The sequence below is a fragment of the Mastacembelus armatus genome, chromosome 5, assembly GCF_900324485.2.
Source record: "Mastacembelus armatus chromosome 5, fMasArm1.2, whole genome shotgun sequence".
Lineage (NCBI taxonomy): Eukaryota > Metazoa > Chordata > Actinopteri > Synbranchiformes > Mastacembelidae > Mastacembelus > Mastacembelus armatus.
In genome coordinates, this window is record NC_046637.1 from 3,805,578 (window position 1) to 3,830,493 (window position 24,916).

The following is a 24,916-nucleotide window of genomic DNA, read 5'->3' on the forward strand; positions in this document are numbered from 1 at the left end:
CTTCTGTCAAACTTCAGTTACATGTGAAACTGGTTTGTCTGAAGATCCTTCCAGGTGAAATCTTCTAAAAGCTGAGTCATTGGATGAGTGGTGAAATGTTTCTACCTAAAAACTACTAGTCCAGTCAATTCTTTCTTTAATGAAGCAGCCTGAGGCCTGGACTCTACTGCCTGAGCGGAAGAAACAGACATTTAACAAAAACAAGTTTAATATCAAAACAGAACAACAACCCAACATCTAACATTATTTTATTCTCTGGGTTTTTGTTTTTAATATAACGTGCCCAAATCTGGTGGCTTCAATTCACAAACCTGAACCTCGGCCAGCACACAGGCCTAATGCACACACACACACACCTGCAGCCAGCAAGTGTGTGATACACCCTCTTCTTTATGACGAGCACTGACCGAGGAGCCACAGACAAATTCAAGTGAAACAAAACATCCTGTTTCTTCAACATTGACACAAACATGTACATTTATTTACAATCAGCCTGAACTGAGGGTGGAACAGACACAGAAGGAGGAGGAAGAGGGTGGAATCACCGCTGGGGTCGACTGGTGTTTGTTTTGAAAAGGAGCTCTCATTTTGAAATCAGACTCTTCATTTGTGGTGCAACAAAAGCTGATCATTTACTTCGTCTGTAAACCACTTACTTCCAGCCGGCTCAGACACACAGAGCCATCGTGACACTTTTTCTCTGCTGCAACTTTAACTTGAAATTCTTTCAAATTAGGTCAGGACAGCTTTTAAAGCTCCAGTGAAATTCATGTTTGTGGAGCAACACCGTTGTCTGCTGCCCATTCTGACCCTCATCTGTCAGACAACTGCCAGTTTCCTCCTCCAGCGGTTTCCCTCTTCAGACGTTTCCGATCAGTTCCAACCCAGAGGAGCCGGACGTGATGAAAATCTAAGCACTTTTTTTCTGATGACCTATTTTAAGGTCCAGAAATAGAGTCCATGAAGTGCCGTTTGGGGGGGGGGGGGGGGAGCAGGTGTCGGGGCTGGGGAGACTTTCAGAACTGCTGCACGATCAGCTTCTTCTTCCCATCGTGGCTGAACTTGTTGGAGCGGAAAAGGTCGCTGTCGTAGAAGGCCGACAGGTTGTGGATGTTGATCTGTCTCGCCTGGAGGACGAGGAGGGAGGAGGGAGGAAGGAAGAGGAGGGAGGAGGGTAGGAAAAGAGGACGAGGAGGGAGGAGGGTGAGGGAAGAGGACGAGGAGGGAGAGGACAGAAGGAGGTGTTCAGTGTTGACATTTATTTTAATGTGGACAGTAACATTCTGAGGGTTTAGTTTAGTTTGTTTATAATACATGTGTACCTTAACATTTATTAGACATTAGCCTGTTGACACTGTCTACATGTTTCAGGCATGTTGTCATTGTGGAGATTTTCCACACACAGACAGGACAATAACGCCACAGCACCATGTGATTTCAGACACCATCTCCTCCGTGTCTCCATACCTTGTCCTGCAGCTCTTTTTCTGGGATCTCCACGGTGTCGTTCTGGACTCCGTATCTGTTCCGCTGGTAGGCGACCTGCTCGGCCACCAGCTGTTTGAGGATGAAGAGCAGCAGCTCATTGTTGTCTCTGCGGAAGGCCAGGTACCGTGCAAACGTCTGGACAGAAGCAGACAACACCGACTTAGCACCCTCAATCAGGGACGCAGAGCTGGGTCCATCTATGACCCTCAGTTATTCATTTTATAGTCTCTGTGTTTGGCAGATGTGCCACAACATTAAGTTCCATGTGAATTGTTCTGTACATGGTTTAGGGACAGTTTCTAATGTAAATAATGGAAACAGTTCAAAAAATATATTTAGTTAGTAAGTTATGGAGCCCTCGAGTGGTCACTTTTATTTCTTAGCTCATTTGCTCGTGCACAAAACAAGTAAACAGACCAGTAAAACATGAAAAAAAGTGAGTGTAACAAAACAAAAATCACAACAGAGGAGTTGGTTCATGTCCGAAAAAGGATCATAAATGATTGCTGAGTGGATTTATGCCTTAATAAATGTGTGAATCTAAAACTACATGTATCATGTTGGTGTGTTCAGACCTGAATGAGTCAGGACTCTATGACGTGGGATTTAAAAGGTGCTGCACACGGTTGACAAAGTCACAAACCTTCCTCATGCTCCTCATGACGCTGAACTTCTGCGTGTCGATGAAGCTCTCCAGCATGACCCTGATGGCCATGTTGACGTCGTCCTCCAGGACATAGTCCCTCAGGTGCATCTTGGCATGAGCCTCGGCCATTCGGATCATAGACTCAATGTGACGAACTGTGATGGGGATGCTCCCTGTGGCCTGTTGACGAGAGCGAACCAGAAGGGCTGATCTTTACCGCCTTTCAACAAACCAACATTTTTAATATGCAAGATACAGCCATAAGTAATAACACTGTTCACATCACAGCTGCAGTTTCATAAACCAACTGGATACATGTCCCTGACATCGATGTGACAGAACAAAAACATAACCAGCAGATCTGATATTCAGGCCTGGGATGTGGGCGATGCCTTTGTGTCATTTTAAAGGTTTCTAAACATGTGTGTCACAGCAGGTGCAAAGTCCAGAGGACTCACCATCGACTCTTTGCGGAGGTCACTGTAGATACGAGCCACTTTGTCCTGATCCATCTGGTTCAGTTTGGGATGAACCTGCAGACAGAAAAATATGTGTTCTGTGTTATCAAACATATGATATTTAATGGTGGCTGAGGATTACTGAGGCTGTGACGTGTTTTCGTACCCGCTCTTTGGCGTAGATGATGTACTTCCTCAGGAGCTCCTGGGGAATTGGCGGCACGTCAGACGAATTGGGAAGGACCATCTCCTCTAAGGCCACGCCCCCTTCCTTGTTGCTCGGGTGATGCTTGATGTGGGAGCCAACCACAAAGCGCGCCAACATCTCGTCCTGAAAAAGCCAAAGTGGTGAGTGTCTGGAAACAGCCGCCTGCACTCAGACCAGTTTGAGCTTTCACATTTAAAACAGACTCCAGCTGGAGTTTTATATGAACTTTCAGCCCCTGGTCTCTTACAGGCCGTCACACTCCAGATAAAAAGCCTCAGGTGTGAAGAACAGGAAGAGTTTACAGAGACAGAGACCTGTTCTCGCACATATGTCGACATGTTAGTTCTGTTTTAAGACAGAGCTAAAAAAAAAATATATATATATATATAAAAAAGATTTTATCCTGCAACAAATTCACAAGCTGTTCTATAAAAGGATCATTATTTCTGATAAACGTAAATGTCAGAATCAGGATACTGTGTGAGTCTGTACCTGTACGGGGTCGACGGTGTCTCGGACCACACACAACACATCAAAACGTGACACAATGGGCTCTGTCAGGTCCACGTTCTCAGCAAAGGTGAGGGAGGGGTCGTACCTGCCGCCTGAAAGCAAACAGGGCAGGCGGTTAATCAGACGGACGGCAGCACGGACAGACGTGGACTCATCGTCTGTGACTGTTTCAGGACCAAACGCGTGACACCGTGTTACGCACCGATTGGGTTAGAGGCAGCAATGACGGTACATCTGGCCTGCAGCGAGGTGACGATGCCGGCTTTGGAGATGGAAATACTCTGCTGCTCCATGGCCTCGTGGATACTCGTCCTGTCTGCATCGTTCATCTGGGGAACAGACGTTAGACACTCACTGACTTATTCATCTTCAGGATGACAGAACTGTCCAGCACCAGGGTCTGAGAGGTCATTTGTTCCTCGTTTAGGAAAAATTAGGATGGGCACAAAGCGGGGCCAGTTTTCTCTCAGCTGCACTCACCTTATCAAACTCATCGATCAGACAGACTCCACGGTCGGCCAGCACCAGCGCTCCGGCCTCCAGCGTCCACTCACGGCTAACCGGGTGTCTCTGAACGTAGGCGGTCAAACCGACAGCAGAGGCGCCCTGACCCGTGGTGAAAACCGCACGGCTCGCCACCTTCTCCACGTACCTGCAGACAAGATGAAATTCAGAGGCTTGAAAAACAAATCTATATTGAATCCTGTCACTTTTGGTTTTCAGCCCACTTTATTCATTCAGAAATAACTGCACTTATTTTGACTTTAGCGATACAATCATTTCTGCTTCTTCTAAAAAAGCTGATTTTATGTATGCAGTTTGTGCTGCTGAGCTTTGTCTCATTATAGAGAGGTGTTTCTATTATACACTTGAGACTGCAGCTGAGTGAAGGCACAAAACATTTTTTATCACGATGCTGCTTCCTTTTTAGTTTGAAACTCACTTGAGAAACTGGGACTTGGCTGTTCCCGGGTCTCCACATAGCAGCACGTTGATGTCTCCACGCACCTTGTGTTTACCACCTGGAACAGAGAGATTCTTTGTTTATAAGCAGCCACGCACCTACAAGTATCTGTGTGAGAAACAGCAGAGAGGTGTCACCTGCATTGTGGTGCACGAGCCTGAACAAAGGTCACAGGTGAGGCAGCTGAGCGTTTGCTGCAGGTCTTACTGCTGATTTTTAACTCTAAGCTGCTTGCTCCTGCACTTCTGACAACACATTACAAACCCAAAATTTAAGGAGCGACTCATCTCTTGCTTCCAACTCACTACACACTGAAAACCAGCTGCTGCTGCAATGATGAGGATCTCAAATGCTTTGCACAGATGAGAGTGAAAGGTTGTGTGAGTCCAGTACAGACAAGCAGAGGCATAAACCAGCTCACAGCTCAGTTGTTACCTGGGTTTTTGGGCTCTCCTCCAAACAGTGACAAGGCCAGACCTCTCTTGATGTCCTCATGGCCATAGATGGACGGAGCGATGCTGGCAAAGATCTGCAAACAGAAAAGGAGTTAAAACGTGTCTGTACAGGATAAGGTTTTAACAATACCATGCTAACACCAGGAGAAGCCAGAGGAGCAGTGGAAACAGAGCAGAGACCAGTGGACTCTGTTCCTTCAGAGCCTGTAAACAGCGACGGCCGTTCTCAGCGTCTGGAGCTGGTTTTTGCCTCACCCTCTCTCCAATGCGTTCGTCCTTCGACAGGGTGACGATGGCCTTGACGTCTTCGTCGGTCAGCTCCGTCACGGCCACGCCCTCGTCTCTGCGGGTGATGTGATTGGCCAGGATCACGGTGGCGAACACTGGGAAGCCGTTAGCCATGTTCAGAGATCCGTCATAGTTGTTGTGGTAGATGCCAGTCAGCTCCTTAAAAGAAAAAAAAAAAAAAAACTTGTCAGTGTAGGGAAAAGTTTAATTCTTGGTAAAATTCTTTTAATGGAAGTTTCTGCTGTGATATTAAACTGTAATGTTGTTCAAAGAAAACGGTTCTTCAGAAAACGGTTCTTCGCCTACAGTCTGCTCTACTACAGATGAACGGCATCATGTGTAACAAAGTTTCATTTAGATGCACTGCAGGTCCCATTTGTTATGTTGAAGACATATCTTAACCTGTACTGATTAATCCTTTAGTCATGTTTCTGAGAACAATTTGCTGCTGTTAAAAATCAACTCACGATCTCGTCTCCGGGCTTGCAGCTGTCCACCAGGTCGGCCAGCAGGATGGCGTCCTTGGAGCGAGGGAGGCGGCCAGCGGCTACTTTACCGGGGCTTTCCTGGATGGTGATTCTCTGGTAGTTCTGGTACACGGTCTGCAGGACAGAGACAGCTGGTTAATTCACAGAGACAAAAACATGACAGGAGGCAGGTGGAGAGAAATCAACAAACATGAATAAAGGCCAAGTGTGAAGGTTTGTTTTCCCCTCACATCTTCAGATTCCTCACGTAAACAACACAACAGGTTCAACCTTCACAATAAGCCAACAGCTGCCACACCGGGCCCTCCTCACCTCCTCCATGTTGATCTCGAAAGGCCCCTGGGACTGACACTCGGGGCAGGAACCCGGCTTCACCTCCTGGTTCTGGGACTGGAAGAAAGGCCCCAGCACGAAGTTACACTTGTTACAGTTGTACTTGACCATGCCGAGCTGAGGCAGGACCCCAGTGCAGCTGCTCACTACGCCACTGGTCCGGATCAGCTGGTTCAGATGCAGCTGCCTGAAGACGAGAAGAAGAAAACTGTTTGTAAAGAGCGGCTCATTCACTAGTTTTATTTGTTTTAGTTACACAGGGTTCCTGCTGTCTTCACCACATTAAATCTACCCAAAGTAAAATGTTTTAACAACAGTCACACCAGTCACAGGACAGAATACCAGTACAGACAATAAGGACAACCGTTTAATATTCAGTTATCAATGTACTGACATTTATATCCAGTAAGATAATGAGGCTATTAACATGAGCAGGAACTGGATAAAGGCGTCACCTGAGAGAGCGGATCTCCTCGACCAGCGGAAGGTTGCAGATGCGGACGTGGATCTCGTGGGCGATGCGGTCGTATTTCGGGTACATGGCCAACACCACTTCTTTAGCTGCTTCATCAAACACCTGGTGGAAAACACACAAACATTTGTTTTGTTTGATGTCGTGTTGAATTTCTGTTGCTGGACACCGGCAAGAACAAAAACAGCTAAAATAAACTCACCTTCAGCATCTCAGCAGGAGCCTCAGGCAGGAAATAGGCTAGAACATGCTCTCTGGCTGCCAGGTCTTCATAGTTCACAACCAGACTCTCCTTATTCTCTGAGGATTTAGACACACGTTGGTTTATTTTAAACCAGGAAACAAGCTTCATCAGCATGTACGTTAAATATACGAATACAGGTGAGGATTTTAGAAAAGCTGAGCTACCTTTGCACATGTCACTGATCTTCTCCTTGAAGACGTTGTGGCCATTTTCATCCACATGCGTCCGCAGGAAGTTCTTGAAGCGGTTGTAGATTTCCAGCCTGGGCGCCGCCATGGACACCCACTCCCTCACCGTGTGACCCTGCAGACGAGAAAACCCCGTGACACCCCTGGCCACAGCTGGACCAGTAAGCGGGCTGTGTATTTATTACAAACCTTCATGTCCTCCAGGTTTTCAATGCTCTCAATCATTTCTTCCTCTTCTCCATCTCCAACGCCCTCCGCTGCTCGCTCAGCCAATCGCCTTCGCCGGGCCGCCGGGCGCTCGTCATCCTCATCTTCGCTGTCTGTATTTCAGCAAAATAAAAGAACCGTTCACTCGGGTTTCTCCCGTCTACACACAGATCTACCACCTAACATCTGTCGACTGAAGGCCACAGTCTCAGATCCCAAATTAGCTGATAACTGACACTAAAGAAAAATATGCTGATCAGCAGCACAGTTCTGCAGTTATCCGGCGTGACTTCGTTAGCACTGCCAAGTGTATTAATGTTTATGTATGAAACACATCAGCAGAATCAAATCTTCAGAAAGAAAAGTCACATTAAATCTAAAAAGTGTCTGTTCAGAGAAAACGTATGAAGTATTTGAATTTCTACCATTAACTGCATGTCCAGCCACAGTCAGCTCACACACAAACAACAACAGACGTGCTCCCTCCTCACCGTAGAGCAGTCCTCTCCTGAGTCGTCCACTCAGTCCCTGCTCCCTGTCCCTCCTCCTCATGGCCTCCTCTGCAGCGGCTCGGGCTCCAGGCGACAGCTCCGACAGATCCTCGTCATCCAGGTCCAAACCTTCTGCCTCGTACTGATCCAGAGCCGGGATGGCACGGTAATCCCTGAACAGAGAACATGTCTTGTTATCGATTCCGACGCAAATGTATTTAACAAATAAATGAACCCACACCCTCACCTCTCCATCCCGTCTCCAATCAGGTCCTCTCCATCCGCATCCTCCTCCTCCTCCGCAGGCAGGGGTCCTTCCCCCAGCAGCCCCTCCGACTCATCCTCGAAGGGCGGCAGGTCTCGTCCAGGGCTGGAGGTCAGGTCTCCTCTCCTGGAGGCTCGGCTGGGGCTGGTGGCCATGTGGTATGACTCGGAGGAATCCTGCCGACGAGTCCAAAACACAAGAATTACTCCTTTCAGTTCAAAACCAGGACCATTCCCTGAGAATCCTCTCTGCACTGTGCATGTTGACTTGTCTACAGAGCGACTGTCCTGTTGTAACTTTTGAGTTTCTATTTCTTAAAGCCCCTGCTGTGAATTGTTCTGTCTATATAATATTTTTTCGTTTTAAAGACAAATGGATGAGCTGTCATGTGGTTTTAACCAAGCTGCACACCACTTTACCCAATCAGGACAATATAAGACGACAAGACTCACTATGAGCTGCTTCACAGCTGTTCATCACTAATCTTACATCACTGGGGAAAATGTGCCAAAGCTGACTGAGACAAGAGACGAGGATAAGACTGGCAGCCGGTAAAGAGAACAACCAGTCACCAAATGATCTACATGAACTGGAACATGAACATACAGATGGTGTTCTGTCTGAGCCTGAAGAACTTTGTCTGTCTTATGTTTGTTTTCTGATTTGGTCCAACTGTGACATGAACCAACAGCAGCAGACACTTTCTGCTCAGCAGGCCACATGGCGAGTCTGAGGACGAAAAAGCTGAAACACAGCGGACTATCTCTCATGGCCCAGAACTGACCACAACACATCGTCACCTTATCGCAGACTGAAAATTAATTTTAGTCCAGTTTAATGGAAGTAAGTTAAACCTCCAGTCTGTGTTGTAATTTTAACCTTATTTACTCCAAACGTCAATATGTTTATTTAATTTAGCTTCTTCATCAGACACATTAAACACGTCAACGCCGATATTTTTAGTTTTAAGCCGTTTTCACTCACCGCCATTGCTGCACGTCTGTCTCCGCTGTTTGTGAAGAAACTTCTTCTTCTTCCTGCAAGGAGTCGCTTTTCGCGCGAAAAGAACACGTGATTCGCAAAGCCCGCGAAAAGTAATGAATATTCAAAAAAGTCACTGGCGTCCTGCCTTCTGATTGGTCGGTTTGCTTCAGAGAGGCGGGGCGGAGAACACTGTGTTTAATTTATGTACAGCTTCAGCGGGAATTATTCGGGCGGTTTCAAAACGCATTACCGCTCATCCTGCGGTGCCACCCGTGATTTAAAACAAACGCAGCTATTTTTGACTGGGTAGAAGGGGCGGGGTTTGTGACATAATGTCTTTTTACCGGGAGAATTTGTGCCGCGTTCAATGTTTCCACCGTGAGTTGGTCATTTGGAATTTTTCCCCATTAAAGTGTTATTTGGAAGAAAGAAGTATTTATGTTTATTTATTTATTTCTCTCTTTTGATTATGTGTCTTGGTAAAGCAACTTCTAGATTTTTGGGGCCAACACCATAATATTTTTCTCATTACTGTCTGTGACATGCTGATGGTCTAATGTTTGACTTTATATTTGAATTCTAAATGAAAATTACCACAAAACTGTTATATACATGCCTGATATTTAAAAAACAGAGAGCAGGACTAAACCAGCACCTCAAGTTTAATAATTGTGTTTGACATCTTCACTCATTCATCAAATTAATATGTTATAAAAGAAAACAATAACATACACACCATAAAAAAACAGAAAAAAAATTGTTTCAGGTTTTCAGTGCAGCAAATAAATAAACATCACAAATTATTTCTCACTCATTGGTACCAGAAAAGCTGCAATCAACCTTCTGCTGAAACAGACGTGGGTCAAAAAACATTAAAGAAAACAGTTAATTTATTTTTTCCCTGGTTTTACTGCTATTTCACATTAAAACCAGTCACAAACCCTTTTGCATCATATTTATCTGCTGATGCTGAGATGCATTTAAATACCTGAAACCCTTACATTTGTTTTTTGGGGTTTTTTTTTCTTTTATTATTGTTCCTATATGGAGCACAGAAGAAACCAATAAAACATAACAGATTTTTACACTGTTATACCAACACTCTTATTCTAAGTGTAAGTTAAATCCTCATTGAAAGGTTTTCAGTAGATTCAGTCACTTCTACTGCAGGGAGAAATGTTTTATTTTGATAATGAAAATCTTAATTTTCAGGTTTTCTGATTAAGGAGAAAGGGATTCAAATGGGAAAAACATGAGTGATGGAAGGCCCCAATTCTGCTGCAATGAGCATTGGTATTCAACCTGCCTAAACGGTACTGAATTAGTGTGTAATGTGGACTTGGGGCACGCTGCATCATGTTTTCATCACATTGGACTGGATGTAGAGATCAGTATGTTTCAAGAACTAAATGTAAAAGCTTATTAGCTTTCAAAGTCAGATGTGAAAATCAATACTTCTCCTTTCTGACAGCCATCAGCTGTTTAGCTTAGCATAAAGACTGGAAACAGCTAACGTGACTCTACCTATGAGCCAGTCTAAAGATCACAAACATGCATCCTGGTACAATCTGTGCAAAACCTGACCGGACTCTAGCTGTACTGTGGAAACTGACATTATACTGAATTTATCAGGACAACAGGAAAACAAAGTAAGTTTTGAATTTATACCAGCTGCTTCAAGGCGTATTAGCAATAAAGACCGCCTATATTTGCCACTGAGGTAAATAAAGCCACCATTTGAGAATTTACAACATGAAACACTACGAAATGAATTTGTTCGCACACTTTGAGTCCAATGTGGTTAAATATTATGAAGCACAAACCATATGACCACTGCAGGTCAGCTTCATTTAAATCGCTCCAAATAATTAAGCCTGTTTCTGCTCTTGTTTAAAACACACTCACTGCTGTCCAATGTGTTCTCCTACTGTTTCAGTCTGTATGCAGCTGAAGCTATTGCAGTCCCAGGTAGTAAATTAGGTTAACATTGGCTTGACTGGTTCTCCCCATCTGATGTGACGTAACACTGATTATGTTGAATTTCTTAATAAAGAGCAAACTGAAAAAAAAAAAAAACAAAAAAAAAAACAGGGTAAATGTGGTAAAAAAAATTAAAGATCAATGGTCACTTTCAGGCTTCTAGACAGGCTTCCTTTTGCTTTTATCACCACAATAGTGACATAAATGTAATCAGGTCAACACAAATTAATGCAAAAAAAATCATTTGTGTGTGAAAGAGCTGGATATCAGGAATTATCCAAAAGCCCAGGGCTTCAGAATAAAAGTCTCGACCAAGAGAGATGTTTCTTTCCTGTATGACAGCTGGTGCGTCAAAATAAAACCCATCCAGGACGCAGCTGCAGAGCATCAAAACAAAATTCTACTACAACGATGGAAGAAGACTTCAAAATAAAAGTCACCCCTTCAGGTATAAATTCCAGGTGTATTGTGGCTTCAAAATAAAAGCGCTCCAGAAAATAACTTGAAAAGAGATGATGACAGTGATGTTAAGTGTCTCACATGGTAGCAGCCATATTTTTACATCCAACATCTGCATCTGTGTCAGTTACATAGTTTGTTGCAGTTCTATTGTTTGCATACGACGTTGTTCCATGCACATGTTCTGGATGTGCCTGTGTGACGACCAGCATGGCTTCAAAAGTCTTTTGTTCTCCTCAGTTTGTGTTCGTTCGCTCTGAGGATAAATGAAACCTGGAGCAGTTTCTCCCCCCCCCGGCAGAGACTGTATGAGTGTGTGTTTTATTTGAGAATTAGTGTGGCCTCGGAGCCGTCCTTCTTCTTTAGGTACAGTCCATAGGTGATGTGGTGTTCTCTCCTCAAGAAGGCGTAGAAATAATCGGACACCAGGAGGATCTGTGGGGTAATAAGTAGAATTTACTTCATTGATGACTTCACTCAAGTATTTTTAGTAATGACATTGATAGTCTCCTACACCTTTATAAGATAACTCTCTGACAGATTTCTGAGCACGACCTCATGCATGTGGAAAATTAAATTAAATTAACCACAATGACTGAAAGCTTATGAGGAGATCAATGCAAAAAGTTATTTTAGTGCCTAAAACTCCATGAACAGCTGAAGTAATGAGTCAACAATGTTCATTATGTAAAGAAGAAAACCTTCCTGTTAGCTCAGAGTGCAGAATCAGCTGTTGGCTCCTGAGATCTGTCCTGATCTGGATTTTATAACGTTAAAAATGATAAATGTTTCCCTCTGTTTTCATCACATCATCTCATCTCACTCTGTAAATTATGGCATTTTCCAAAATGTTAAACTTATATTGATGCAGTCATCTCCAGAACATAGCAGGACTTTTTCACAGCAGACACTTTGACTCAGTCAATAGTAGGAAAGCTGTTACAAATAACATTACACCTGTGCTTTTTCTACTAATGAGCCAAAATATCCTGTGTGAAAAAGGCCTTTCAACAAATTACCAGACCGCCGTACCTGCGCCACGTTAAACAGCAGAGTTATGGCATAGTAGAAGTTGGAGTTGGCACTGCCGGCGTAGATCCAGAGGTGCCAGAGAACCGGGAAGAGAGCAGAACAGGCCAACAGGACGCAGGACACCAGGAAAACATTCCTCAGAACTGAACACAGAAAGAAACTGTTTGGGTTTTGGACAACACTGGAGGTCTACGGCACAGACCAGTAGGCTAAACCAGGTTCTGGATTCACACGCATTATGAGTATACCTCATCATTGTTGCTGTCAGTCTCTGGATGGGACTTGTGAAAAGTAAACATAGAAAATCACAGTTTCAACTTATCCAGCACTTCAGTTCATGACCGAATAAAACGGACAGCAGCTCCTGTCAGCTCCAGCTGTTCTTGGACATACTATATGCTAAACATCAGCATGTTAACACAGCAAGAAAAACTGTGTGATCACTGACACATAATACAGATCTTAAGGTTCACACACTCACATCTGTGCAGGTGACTCCAGACAGGAAGGAAGGCCATGTAGAGAGCAATGTCTCCCACAGTGGGGTAAGACTTAAAGATGGAAATGATGGCTAACTGCATGAAGATCAGAAACACCGGATGCTCCCTGCAATACACACGTGCATTTAAATTCTTTAGATTCACACACACAGGCTGGACAACATAACTGATTCAGGTTATGATGGATAAAAAAAGTGCAAAATCTGAGCAGCAGCCCTGGAGTGATGTGATGAAGAGAAAAGACTTGAGGACGTACTTGAGTTTGATGGACAGAGGGATGGTGTAGAAGAAAACGTTGATCTGGAAGACGCAGAGGAAGAAGAGGCGGAAATGTTCGAACATTTCAGCGAAGAAATACCAGAAGAGGCCGATGTTTGGGGTCAGGTCTGGTACTGAGAGGCTGAAGGGAGAGAAAACAGAAAACACAAACTGTCTTTTGCAAATAAACAGGTTGTAACCATGTAATAAACCTTCATCTACACAGCCGTTCTTTGCCGTGGTATTCTTAGCATGAACATGGAGAGAGCTTTATATCACCCTTCTGATCAATAACAGGATTTGTCAGTAGATTAGTTTGCTGAAGGAGGGATCACAGTCTCACAGGAGCAGGTTGAAAAGGTTTTAAATCTCATCAGCACAGCCTGGACTGAGGCTGAAATACTTTTAAGAGGAAAATGAATCAAGAGTCAGAAACAGAAACTAAATCCCATCTTCATTTTTAATTCAGTAAATGTCTGTCCGATGTAGGTATTCAGAAGTTTTCCAATTATCTTGACTATACTGTGATGCACAGACATCATTCATGTTTAAATCCCTGTTAGTGACACAGGCAGATCTGAGGTGACAACACAGGGAAAAGAAACTGCTCTGTAGAGCTACCAGAGGTCAGAAACTCCACAGTCTAAATGTGGCTCCAGATTTCTTTGCACCACTCACATGAACCCGTAGACAGAGGACAGGTAGTCCCAGGAGCCGAGCAGGAAGAAGGAGAGACAGACGATGACTAACAGGCTGCCCAAGTACATGAAGCTGTACTGGATGAAGAACCACCAGAAACTGGCCCGCCGAAAGTTGACCGGGATGTACTGCCGCTGGAGGAGGAGAAACAAACAGAAAAAGAACAAAGAAACGGGGATGAACAACAAATAAGATGGTGAATCAGGACAAACAGTGCAATAACCTGTAGTATAAATATGTCCAGTCATATTCAACATACCTGCATCAAATACAGCAGAGCTGGAGCGCACAGAGTCAGAGGATAGATGGACTGGTACGTGGCCAAAGACAGAAATATGGCACTGAGCAAAGCATTTCCTGCAGAACAAACACAGACATGTTTCCAGTCTTCACACTGATGCAGCATCAGCAAAATGCTCAAAAACGAAATCTAAAACTTTAGACAAAGACCCAAAAGGCCAAAGATGTGTTTTTGTTATTTTTTCCTCTTTTTGTAAAATTTCAAACTGCATATTTTGGGCTTCTGGACTCCTGGTCCTTTTATGTGGAACTGACCCTTCATCGTAGAGAGGATGAAGAGGGCGAGGATGCTGTTGTTCAGACCACAGGTTGATTTGGCGACACAGGACAGGATGGTGAACGGGTTCAACAGGTAACTGAGAGAAGACAATAAAAACAAAACATTTATACAACATCTAATCAAATATTAATGAGTTCACCATCTGCATTAAAAAACCTTTTTCTGGCTGAACCAGGTTTTACTGGAGTCACTTTTTACTGCACCAGCATGACGTGTCCATTCATGATGATGATGTAAATCTCCTTTCAGTGTAATTTGCTGCTTCAAAGCCACTTTTTCAAACATTTCTGAGTTTATCACCAAACTAACAAAAGTAGTTTTAGCTCGTTAGGTGAAATCTAGCTCGCAGGTTAGATGTGTTTGAATATTAAACTACTGCGAAACAGGTGAGTTGTTTTAGTCATTTGTCATGTTTCCCCTCAACCAACATTCTTACTTCCATCTAGCCTGTCTGCTCCATTACAACCTTAAAATCAGCGTTTAGGCCTGCGTAGCCTCAGTGGTCTCATCGTATTTGATTTATGATTTCAGAGAAGCTGGTCCCTTTATTCCCCTCAGTACAACAGCTCGGCCTCAGATCAAGTCACAGGGAGACTTGAAGGCACCGTGATCCCTGACAGTGACAGAAGTTCGGACATGGGTGCGTCCCCTCTGGTACTTACAACATGGCTACTTTCAGAGGGATGTAATGCAGCTCCTTGGGGCTTCTGATGAGCTCCAGACAGTCCAGGGGGTAGCGGTCTGCCTCCAAGGCATATTTCTGCTTTCTGAACTGAAACAACACCAACAGCACAACTGTGTTATACAGACACACACACACACACACAGAGAGCTACAAAACACAAAACGACACAGAACAGAAGAGTTTCAGTTACATCCAAGTGACAGTAGTGACTTTATGCATTTTGGTCACACTGATGAGAGAGTGTGTAATACAATGTGCCCAGCTGTGTCTAACATCCTAATGTCAGGGGGGATATTTTCACTGCATTTCTGTTTTCTTACCACTTGTTTGTTGTAGTCCTTCACTGCCATGTACAGAGCCACAGCAGTGATTATATCTGCCAGCTGGAGACACACAGAGACAAATGAGCAACTGGGCCTTGGAAATATAAGAGTAAACCATCCTCCATATATCATCTTTTCTGGACACTGGAGGCAGAAACGTGTTTTCACAGCAGGAGCAGAAGACAGATGTTTATTTGTATTCACACTGAGGACGTTCAGACCAAAATGTTCATCTTTATTTACATATAAAAAAAACATGAAACTGCACCTAAAAACCTGTTTCTTGTCCTACTACTCACCATGAAGGTTATCTCTGCATAGTCCACCACAAAGTGAAAGAGGTAAATGGTGAGAGGAGTCTGAAGGGAAAAGGACATTTAACATTAGAGCAGCCGGGATAATGAAACAGGTTTCTGTAACATTACACACACGTCCTCGGGTCCATCTCATGTTTTCAGCCACTGGCTAAATCCTTTGTACCTCCTCAGATATTCTCCTACATCTGGTGTGATGACAAAACAGAAACAGCTGCTTGATAAAGACACGTCAGACACACTAACTCGTGCTGCCATGGGTTTTAGACTCAGTGTTTCCAAATGGACGCTGGTTTATCAGAAAGGTGCCTGTGCACACATTATGGTGTCACAGCAAAAAGTAAAAATGCTGTTTTAATTCACTAACTTAAATTTATCTGACATTGAATTGAATTCCTACACTATAGACAAAAACTGACCTGTTTTTTAATAAAAAATTGTCTTAAAACACATTAACTGTATATTTTTCTTCAGTTTAAATGAAAATTTAATGAACGTATCTCCACTGATAATCATGTTGGGCAGCCAGTGTGTAGCCTGAGAGGCAAAACCCAGGGCAACAATGTTCACAAAGCACTGCTGCTCCTCCAGAAAACAAGTGCCGAGGAAGGATCTTAGTATTTAGAGAGACTTCAGTAGGAAAATCATCCTGAAACATGTCCCATCTGTCAGACATGTCAGGAATGTGCTGTAAGTGCATCTCTCACCTCATGGAAAACATCTCCAGAGTACGGTGACACTCCCAAGTCCAGCAGAGCCAAACCTTCAACAACTGCAAACAAACAAAAACACAGTGTCCCATAAAGTATCAGACAATCTTAGTTAAGACACTCACTGATCGTTATAAGATCATCATATTTTCTGAAAAGCAAAAACAGCCACCAGGTAAACATAGTAATGAAGCTTCTGGGTAACGTCGAGACACTGAGTTTAAACATCATCTTAGCTTTAAGCTGAGTTTAGACTCGTGCTTAAGCACTGATGCATGACTTTGCAGCAAAGGGCGATGGTTGCAGATGGTCCCACCTTCCAAATCTCAGCTGCCCCTGTGCAGTGCAGTGCCCTGATTGGTTGATGGGAGTAGTACTTTGCTGTTTGAGGCCCCCAACCAGAACGTCAATATGGCACAAATATAAATGCAACACCTATGAACGACAGATGACAGGCCCTGGCTCTTTATGGTTTCCTGAGGAAATGATGAACCTGATATGTGTAGGGGCGTGGTGTAAATAGGGGCCCATCAATACGTTTGAACCAGGGCCCCTCAGGACCTTAATCCGGCCCAGACAGATGTGCTGTCATGCTGGTTCCTGCACCAACATCTTAGAACCATTGAAACCAAACTCAATGTAGAAACTCGAGAACATAACAAGGAAATGTGAGTTAAAACTGATCCACTATAGAAACCAGGCGCCACTATATTTGGGGATCTTTCTAAATGTGGACCGGATTCAGTTTTTTGTAGCTAAACCGGTTTGACTTCACTCACGAGAGGAGGCGACCGGAGCGCCGATTTACGAGAAAAGGGGCCCAGAAAAGCCGCGGGAGCCCGACCCACCTCTTTTCCACGCGGTCAGCGGAGACACGACCTCCACTCTCTCCGCAACCAGGTCCGCCAAACTGGATCTGAACAGAACCGCACGGACCGTAACAGCTACAATCACAAGCAGAGTCAAGGAAGCGTCCATGTTGACGAGGAAGCTCTCCACCCTGCGCAGGGCACGACGGGAAATGTGGTTCTTTATTGCACAAGGGCACGCTAGACTAGAGGGACCTTTTAAATAATATTTATTTTTAAAAATAGAATTGATTATACATATTAATTTATTCTTGAGTGTGTTTTATTGCTTCTACGGAATTCATTATTATCCGTTTATTTATTTTGCATTTTGTGTTTTTAGAATTTCCTCTTAACACGAATTATTTCTCATTATTGTTGTTAGTAAATGTAATCTAAAATCTAATTCTACATTTGAAAACCTCCCTTACAGTCTGTAGACAGAAAACATTTCAGCGCAGGGAATTTGTTTTTAGGTGTGGAACACGAAATCTGGGCATGTTTTCACTCCGGGACTATTTATGTGTTGGGTCAAAACACAACTGATAAGACGCTGTCAAGATAAATAGAGAAGACTAAGCACTGCTTTTCCGCTAAGGATAACGCAATTCACTGAAGGCAATAATTAAATTTGTCCATTTTCAATAATTTGCACATTTATGAATTTATGGGGAATAAATTAGGAATACACCTTGAAGCATTAGACACTTTTAGAAGCTTATAATGTTAAACATTTATTTGATTTGATGAAAGTTTGTTATCAGAATTTCTTTTTTTGGTCATTTGTCTTGCATTATTTAACCGATACTAGTTAAATAGACGTTTGCAAAAGAATTTAATTGAACATAAAATATAAAATAATCATCCTGGAGGAATTTCCACATGATCACTGTTGTGGTAATATTTTATTATTATCATCATTATTGATTGACAGAGCTATATAACTATATTTTATTCATAAAAAGTCACATGTTTTTAATATTTTGTGTTTTAAAGTCCAGTGTATTTTAGCTTCGCATTTTTTTAAATGAATGTTGGTAGATATGATTATTATAATAAAAAAACCCGTAGTTTTACACTGAAAGGCTTAGACAGGAAGTGTCTGCTGTTGCCGGAACTTGTTGCCCTTAAACTGCTCAGACTTTCGTTTCCATTTCTTGAGCAGAAACTGAATTGATGTTGTTCTGTGTTGGATACTAGACCAAGGACCATGGCAGGCTTGGAGGTGTTGTACACCTGTGTCGGTGGCAGTATCACCTGTCCGCAGGACGCCGTGGTGTGTTTTGTTCACTGGGAAATGATAAAAAATGGATGCAGGTGTATCGGCTCTGGAGACGAGGTGGGTTCATGCAGCTACATCTGATGGGAGCTGTTGTGCAAACTTTACACCAAACCTAGCGCTATAATGTCGCATTGATCTTTAATCATTATTGTTAATTATTCAGGATACAGTTCTTATAACTTTGATTTTAACAGATCGATGTTATATAGAGAGCGTCACATTATTAAGAAAAGATGACCCAGAGTTTTAAAATAAATCTCATGTGTTGTGAGTTATGCGCCGAATTGAAGAAGGACTCTTGACTGTGTATGTAGATAATTTTAGTCTGTTTTTAATGAGATCATTGGCCTGTGCTGTTCAGAAATATATTAAACTGCTCGCTTTTCCAGCGGAGTTCTGCCCTCGCAAACGTAGCTTCCCAAATGATCATTAGCAGCTGTGTGTAAATGAGGTTTTCTGTTTTCTGTTGCTGTAAACTGCAGTTTGACAAGCGTCTTTTAGCTTTAACGTGTTTGATTAACTGGCATTTGTATTAAAATGGTGATATCATGACGACTCTGAAAACTGTCATGTCATGTTTAGCTAGCTAACCTTAGACCAGACCCTGTTGTTGTCCCTGTTACCACTAAGCCCAGCTACTCAGTCTCCCTGTTTCTTTTGCTGTTTCCTGTCTTTTCCTGTCTTTCCCACCTCCAGCCCCGCAGCACTGATAAGAGGTCGGAGCTGCTGCCTGCTGACTGGAGCAGCAACAAGGAGCTGTACAGTCTTAGATATAAAACCAATGACAGTGACACCCAGTTGCTGCTCAAGGCCATTGCTGTCGACTCCACCTTGATATTCAACCTGATGGTAGGAACTGCTGACACACTTAGTGAGAAATCTCTTAATTCCCAAGAGCCCAAGGTGAAACTTGAAGCTGGATTTCTGGATGTTAAGCTGATGTTATCATCTGGTCACTTTTCCTGTTTATTTCTATTTATCTCAGTAGGCTAGTGTGTAAAACTGTGTGTTTCAGTCACCTTAACATGTTAACTGGTAAAACCTTCAGAACGAGCCTGACTTAGTTCTTTGTGTTTATATTTGCTGCTGACAATCATTTGTATTGATCTTCTGCTTGCGTCTTTTTAATGTCCTGTATGTGTCCGTGTGAAGAATTCCAGCACACAGCAGGTTTCAGACCTGACGGTGAACATCAGCGATCACGTGGATGCTGAGCAGTTGCAAACATTTGGCAGGTCGGTTCATGATTTGTTGTTTCATAATAAAAATTCCCCCTCACTGTCAATTGGGATCATATTAGTATTGAGGTTAGTGGGCTCTTCAGAAAACACTGGGCTGCTGCAAATGTAACATTTTGAAAAGCAAAATTATTTTCAAGTGTTTAAAGTTTCAGGTTTTAGCCACTGTAGCAGCTCAGCTTTATGTGTGGTACTGTTGGTCAGCCCACAGGGAGGTGCCAGAGCAAAGATATTCAAAGGCAAGGGAGCATCAGGCAACTGTACTTCAATAAATCAACCTAAGAGATAAGATCCATTTGTCACAGGGTGTTCAAGGACGCTGACGGTTTGTCAGAGAAGGTGAAGACTCAGCTGCTGCCCTCCCAGGGCAGAACGTCAGGGCACACACCAAAGAAGAAGAGTGGCAAGGAGGAAGAGGAGGAGCAGAGAAGAAGAGGAGAGGACAGCGACCCCCTACGCATCCCCAGCAGACACCCCCGCCAGGGATCACAGCCTCGCTGGTTAGTAACGACAAGAAGCTGTGACGTACACTCAGCTGTCAGTTTATTAGGAACACAAGCTAAAACTAATCCCACAGTCCTGCAGTAAATCCTCCTTTAGGGAGATGATTAATGTTCAGTTCGTGTTCAGACTGTTTCCCAGATGTTGTTTCCTCTGGAGGATTTTGGAAGCTGCGGTTTGTGCTGCATTGTACAGATAAATGTATAGTGTTGTGTAGCCTGTGAGTGGGATAGACAAAATAATAGAAACACCCACCTGTATAAAAGGATCATGTGTGTCTGTCACCAAAAATCTAAATAATTTTCAGTTGCAGCTGGACACCACAAAATGTGCAGGAGCTGACTTTGAACTGAGTGTCAACCACATAAACAACAAATACACAACCTCCTGCTTCTCATAACACACACACACACACACACACACACACCCCTCTCTGGGCGTGCTGAGCCTGTGTTTCTGGAGAAAGTCTAGACAGTTAGTTGACTTCTACAGCAGAGAGTAAATGAGGGCAGAGCTCAGGCAGCTGGGGAGTGTGTGGGTGTTTGTGTAGCAGTGATGGCGGTTCCACTGCTGTGTACACGATTCAGTATTTACACCAGGGACAGAAGTTTGGCCTGGAAGAGAAAATGCCACATTTCTAAGAATCAGCTTGAGTTTTTCTTCCATGGCAGTGAGGACATGTCCTATGTCTGGTCCTCGCTCCTGCAAAGGGCAGATGGAGAGTTCAGACCTGGTTTCAGGGTTCTTGTTAGAACCAGGTTTAGGTTAGTAAGGGTACAGTTTGGCATTAGGTATTTTGTTCTGACAGTCAGGGTAAGGGGCCAGGGAATGCATTATGGAGGCGTGTGTATCCTCACAAAGAAAGAAATACAAAAGTGTGTGTCCTAATTTAAGAGGTGAGAGCATAAATCTTTTGACTCAGTCTAACAAACAAAAAGAAAACTTGATGTATATCATTCGACTTTAGGGTGAAGACTCAGTTAAAGGTTCAGGCTGGTGTTAGTGTAAAAGTACAGTTAGGGTCAGAGTCCGCAGGTTAAAGTACTAATTGCATCTTTTTCTCTGTTTTAACCCTCAGTCCACACTAAACCTGAGCTATGAACTTTTCCAAAACAGTCCTCCCTGTGTGTAAATGTGAAAAAAACCACCTGGTGTCTCAGTTCGTTCAGGGAAAACTGAGCTTTTGCAAAACCGCATCTAATATCACAGTCAAAGTTAAAAGCTATGAGTGTTTAAAAAATACATGAGTGTGTGTGTGTGTGAGAGGGAGATCTTTAGGACAGAATCAGCCACTGTTTCCATCTACCTCCCCCTCCCATCCTTCCTCCCACGTCCTCTTAGCCGTGACCCGATCAGATCTGACGTGAGGTGATGTCAGCACTTTATCGACCTCACTGCTGTCGCCTCCTCGTCTCCCCAGTGCGAGAGGGAGGGAGGGAGGAGAATAAGGATGAGCTCAGAACAATGACAGATGGAGAGAAAGTAAACTACAGTCTGAAAGAGACAAAACAGACAGAGTTTATTCTCATGTTAGGCAAAGAAAATTAAGTCAGATACACTGACACTGATTTTAGTTGATAAACAAATTCAGTGATTAACTGTCTAAAATAACTGATTAATTCATTGGTTATTTTTAAATGTGTGTGTGTGCGTGTGTGTCACAGGCCTGACCCCATGGTTCCTCCGTTTGCAGCTGGAGGAGCAGATCTGGATCCTTTCGGGTGAGTCTGTCTTCCTCATAATTAACCCTACAGATGATTATTGAGGAAATCATTTTCACATATTTAAACATCAGTTTGGTTTTGTTCTAATCTGGGATTTGGGGATGAGCAGTCAGTGCACACAGTAACAGACAGCAGTGGATTACTGGTGTTTGACTCCACCACAAATATCAGTGGAGAGAAAATACAAAAGTAATCGAGCAGCACATCTCGAATATGTGTTCAGCATCTAAATCTATTTCAGCTCAACATGAGCTTATTCATTGTCCGTACATGGGCCTCATACTTTGAAATCTGCTGGAACAAAACAGTTTTTCCTAAATAAGAGAAGAACCAATTATATTTAAATTTGGTTACATGTGACATTGCAGAGGCTTAAATCATCTTACTTTGTTTTTTTCATCCTGATATTTAAATTTGAGCCTTTTAAATAAAAAAATTAAAAAAAACTACCATGAAACTGAAATTCAGAGAAAGAAAAGATAAAATGTACATTTCTATTTCTTACATCCTCTTCTGCCTCCTCAGGTCTCGTGGCGGTGGCGGGATGATAGTCGACCCGTTGAGGTCGGGGTATCCTCGCTCTGGTTTTGACCCATCCAGCGGCATACCAGACATTCTGCCTCCTGGAGCCGTCCCCCCAGGAGCTCGCTTTGACCCATTTGGACCCATCGGACGACACCGGCCCGGGTGAGACACAAAAACACACACATTGACATTTGTTCAATAGCCTCATGCACAGATAAACACGAAGTACTGTAGCTAAAGCAACTTCAGCGTGAGTGAAAGGGGACAAAGCCCACAGTCCTTGTTCTGTATAAAGATTAGTGATGCTGCCAATCAGTGTTTTTGGCTCTTACATTTCAAAGATGCTCTGATCCATCTCAGCTTTACATCTGCATATTTGTTGACTAGCTGTCTAATAAAAACACACGCCCACAGCTTGACCTCTCATTGTTACGAGAAAATCAGCATCATTCACTTCATCTCAAATGCTTAAGCTCTTCAGTGTATCTTTACGTAACAGCAGAAGAAGACACATTGACATAACAGCTGCAGCTCCTGGTTGTTTGTTGGACTATAAAAACTCTTAAACACTCTGGCAGAGCACAGACACACAAACCTGACAACAGCAAAGGTTTACTTCTTGTCCTCCACTTACACTTGATGCTGATTATTGACAGCTGAGACGACCTGCCGTCGGTTTAAAGAGTAAAGCGACAGCAATAAAACAAGAGAGGAGAGATAATGATTTTTCACTTTGACACACTGGTTTTCACTCTGATATGTTCACCCTGTACAGCTGTGCTGCAGCACTAGCAGGCTGAGGTGAAGGAAGCTCAGCAGATGATTGGACTTTAATTGACTCATAGTAACACACTGAATTATCCCTGGATGATGCTGATACTATAAAAATACATACTTTTTAAAATTAAAAGATGAACAGCCTTTACAGCAAACTGGTTCTACTGAACTGAGCTTGTATGTGTCCTGTTTTGTAAAGTGGAACCATGACACTATGGTACAGTCCCAGTTCTGTACTATAGAAAACATACAGGAGCTAATTTACCACAAGAGGACACCAAAGCCAAGAACACCACAATAATGAAAGTACTGTCTTTGTTTTTCAGGCCAGACCCAGACCACATGCCCCCACCTGGATATGATGACATGTTCATGTAGAACCAGCAGTTGTTCCTCGCTTTTCTACTCATGACGACATCCTGTTCTGTAGCCAGTAACAGCCAGAGGAAGGTTCTCCTCTTTGTTTCCCTGAGTTTGATCCAGTTTGCCTGATAATAAGGAGCGTTTGGTTTATGGTTGTTCAGTTCATATAACTAAAGTAGAGCTATGTAACTTCTGCAGAAGTATCTTCTCTTGATGTACAATTGGTGTCAAACATACATAATAAATCAGTGTTGGTCGTTCCTTTTGAAATCGTTCTTTAACCTTGAACCGACATTAGAAGCTTTATTTTGACTCAAGGTTTTTAAAAAAAAAAAAAAAGACTTGTTTTGCATGACAGCATCTGAAAGTTTGAATATTTTTATATAGTTTTATTATTTTGAAGCTTATTGTGACGCATTGGGTGAACATGTGGGCAGAGCTGCAGGTCCAGAGGTTGAAATGTCACTGACAGGTCACAGCTTCGATCATTTGTCTTAACCTCCTGCTGTTTGCTCACACGTCATCATCTAAAAATGACGTATTGATGAATGATCAGGTTTCTGGGGTCTCTCCAAATTAAAACTCCTCTACAGCTTGAACTTTCTTCTTGACACTTGTTTTTGTTTGGATTCTTGTGCACTGAACAACATGGTTGATGATTTATGCTCAAATAAAAATCTCAGACTTTACACTCTGCTCTGTGAGTTGCTTCTGCTGGAAAAGTGTTTTTTTGACAATGATTTTGTGGCCCATGTTTTTCAGATGAAATATCACACTTGACATTTTATGACACTTCGCTTTCTGTCTTTATGTTGAGCTACAGAAACCAAATTTAAACTGAAGCTTGTTTTAACTGTGACTTCAGGTTTGGCCTTAATTACCAGAATCAGTGGAACGAAAACTGTTCTTCTTGTGACGGGTCAGTTCAACCAAATCTCCATGCAGATCATTTAAGTTTGACAGTCGGAGGTTTTCAGATATCCAGAGCAGACTGTTATCACCCCGTCATACCAACACTGCAATCGAGCATCAAAAATGATATCAGAAAAAGACACTTCCTGTCTCAGCTCCACATTTCTCTCCTCTACACCTTTTTTTTTATTGTTCCACAACCATCCGTCCCCTGTTGTTCTTGTGTCATTTATCTGCTTATCTTTCTTTCATCCTAGTTTATTTTCATTTCATTTTCCCCTCCTCTCTCTCCATCTTCCACCATTTTCACTTTTTCATGTGTTATCTCCTCTGGGTCTCTCTCCTCACTCTCTTCTTCTCATTTAGTTTATTTCCTTCCTCATTCACTTTCTTTATTTTTTTTTTGTTGCTTTGTTAATGCTACTCATCATTTTTTTTGTCTCCTTCCTCATGTTCTGATTTTCTTCTCATTTCTGTTTCCTTTACTCCATCTGCCTTCTCATCCTCCCTCCGA

The 24,916-nt window shown here is 42.9% G+C and overlaps 3 protein-coding genes across 3 annotated transcripts; 1 reads left to right on the plus strand and 2 right to left on the minus strand.

The window, feature by feature from the left end:
• Positions 1 to 708: 708 nt before the first annotated feature.
• Positions 709 to 8,809, minus strand: mcm2 (minichromosome maintenance complex component 2). Its single transcript, XM_026308001.1, has 20 exons — positions 8,693 to 8,809; positions 7,691 to 7,884; positions 7,444 to 7,616; positions 6,935 to 7,065; positions 6,722 to 6,860; positions 6,516 to 6,613; positions 6,297 to 6,418; positions 5,821 to 6,028; positions 5,488 to 5,622; positions 4,988 to 5,179; positions 4,713 to 4,806; positions 4,257 to 4,335; positions 3,794 to 3,965; positions 3,516 to 3,642; positions 3,293 to 3,405; positions 2,759 to 2,923; positions 2,593 to 2,667; positions 2,132 to 2,314; positions 1,468 to 1,623; positions 709 to 1,127 (listed from the first exon to the last, which is right to left on the minus strand). Exons 1-20 carry the CDS (start codon positions 8,696 to 8,698, stop codon positions 1,017 to 1,019), a joined length of 2,673 nt encoding a protein of 890 aa, XP_026163786.1. The 5' UTR covers positions 8,699 to 8,809; the 3' UTR covers positions 709 to 1,016.
• A 527-nt stretch (positions 8,810 to 9,336) lies between these two features.
• On the minus strand, positions 9,337 to 17,404 carry pigu (phosphatidylinositol glycan anchor biosynthesis, class U). The gene is made up of 12 exons (XM_026308055.2): positions 17,081 to 17,404; positions 16,230 to 16,294; positions 15,508 to 15,567; positions 15,206 to 15,268; positions 14,863 to 14,972; positions 14,176 to 14,276; positions 13,880 to 13,977; positions 13,600 to 13,754; positions 12,920 to 13,063; positions 12,645 to 12,769; positions 12,164 to 12,306; positions 9,337 to 11,566 (listed from the first exon to the last, which is right to left on the minus strand). The coding sequence occupies exons 1-12, from the start codon at positions 17,208 to 17,210 to the stop codon at positions 11,453 to 11,455; spliced, it is 1,308 nt and encodes a 435-aa protein (XP_026163840.1). The 5' UTR covers positions 17,211 to 17,404; the 3' UTR covers positions 9,337 to 11,452.
• A 774-nt stretch (positions 17,405 to 18,178) lies between these two features.
• On the plus strand, positions 18,179 to 24,179 carry psmf1 (proteasome inhibitor subunit 1). The gene is made up of 7 exons (XM_026308090.1): positions 18,179 to 18,419; positions 19,059 to 19,211; positions 19,515 to 19,597; positions 19,906 to 20,100; positions 21,766 to 21,822; positions 22,351 to 22,512; positions 23,454 to 24,179. Exons 1-7 carry the CDS (start codon positions 18,291 to 18,293, stop codon positions 23,503 to 23,505), a joined length of 831 nt encoding a protein of 276 aa, XP_026163875.1. The 5' UTR covers positions 18,179 to 18,290; the 3' UTR covers positions 23,506 to 24,179.
• Positions 24,180 to 24,916: the final 737 nt, after the last annotated feature.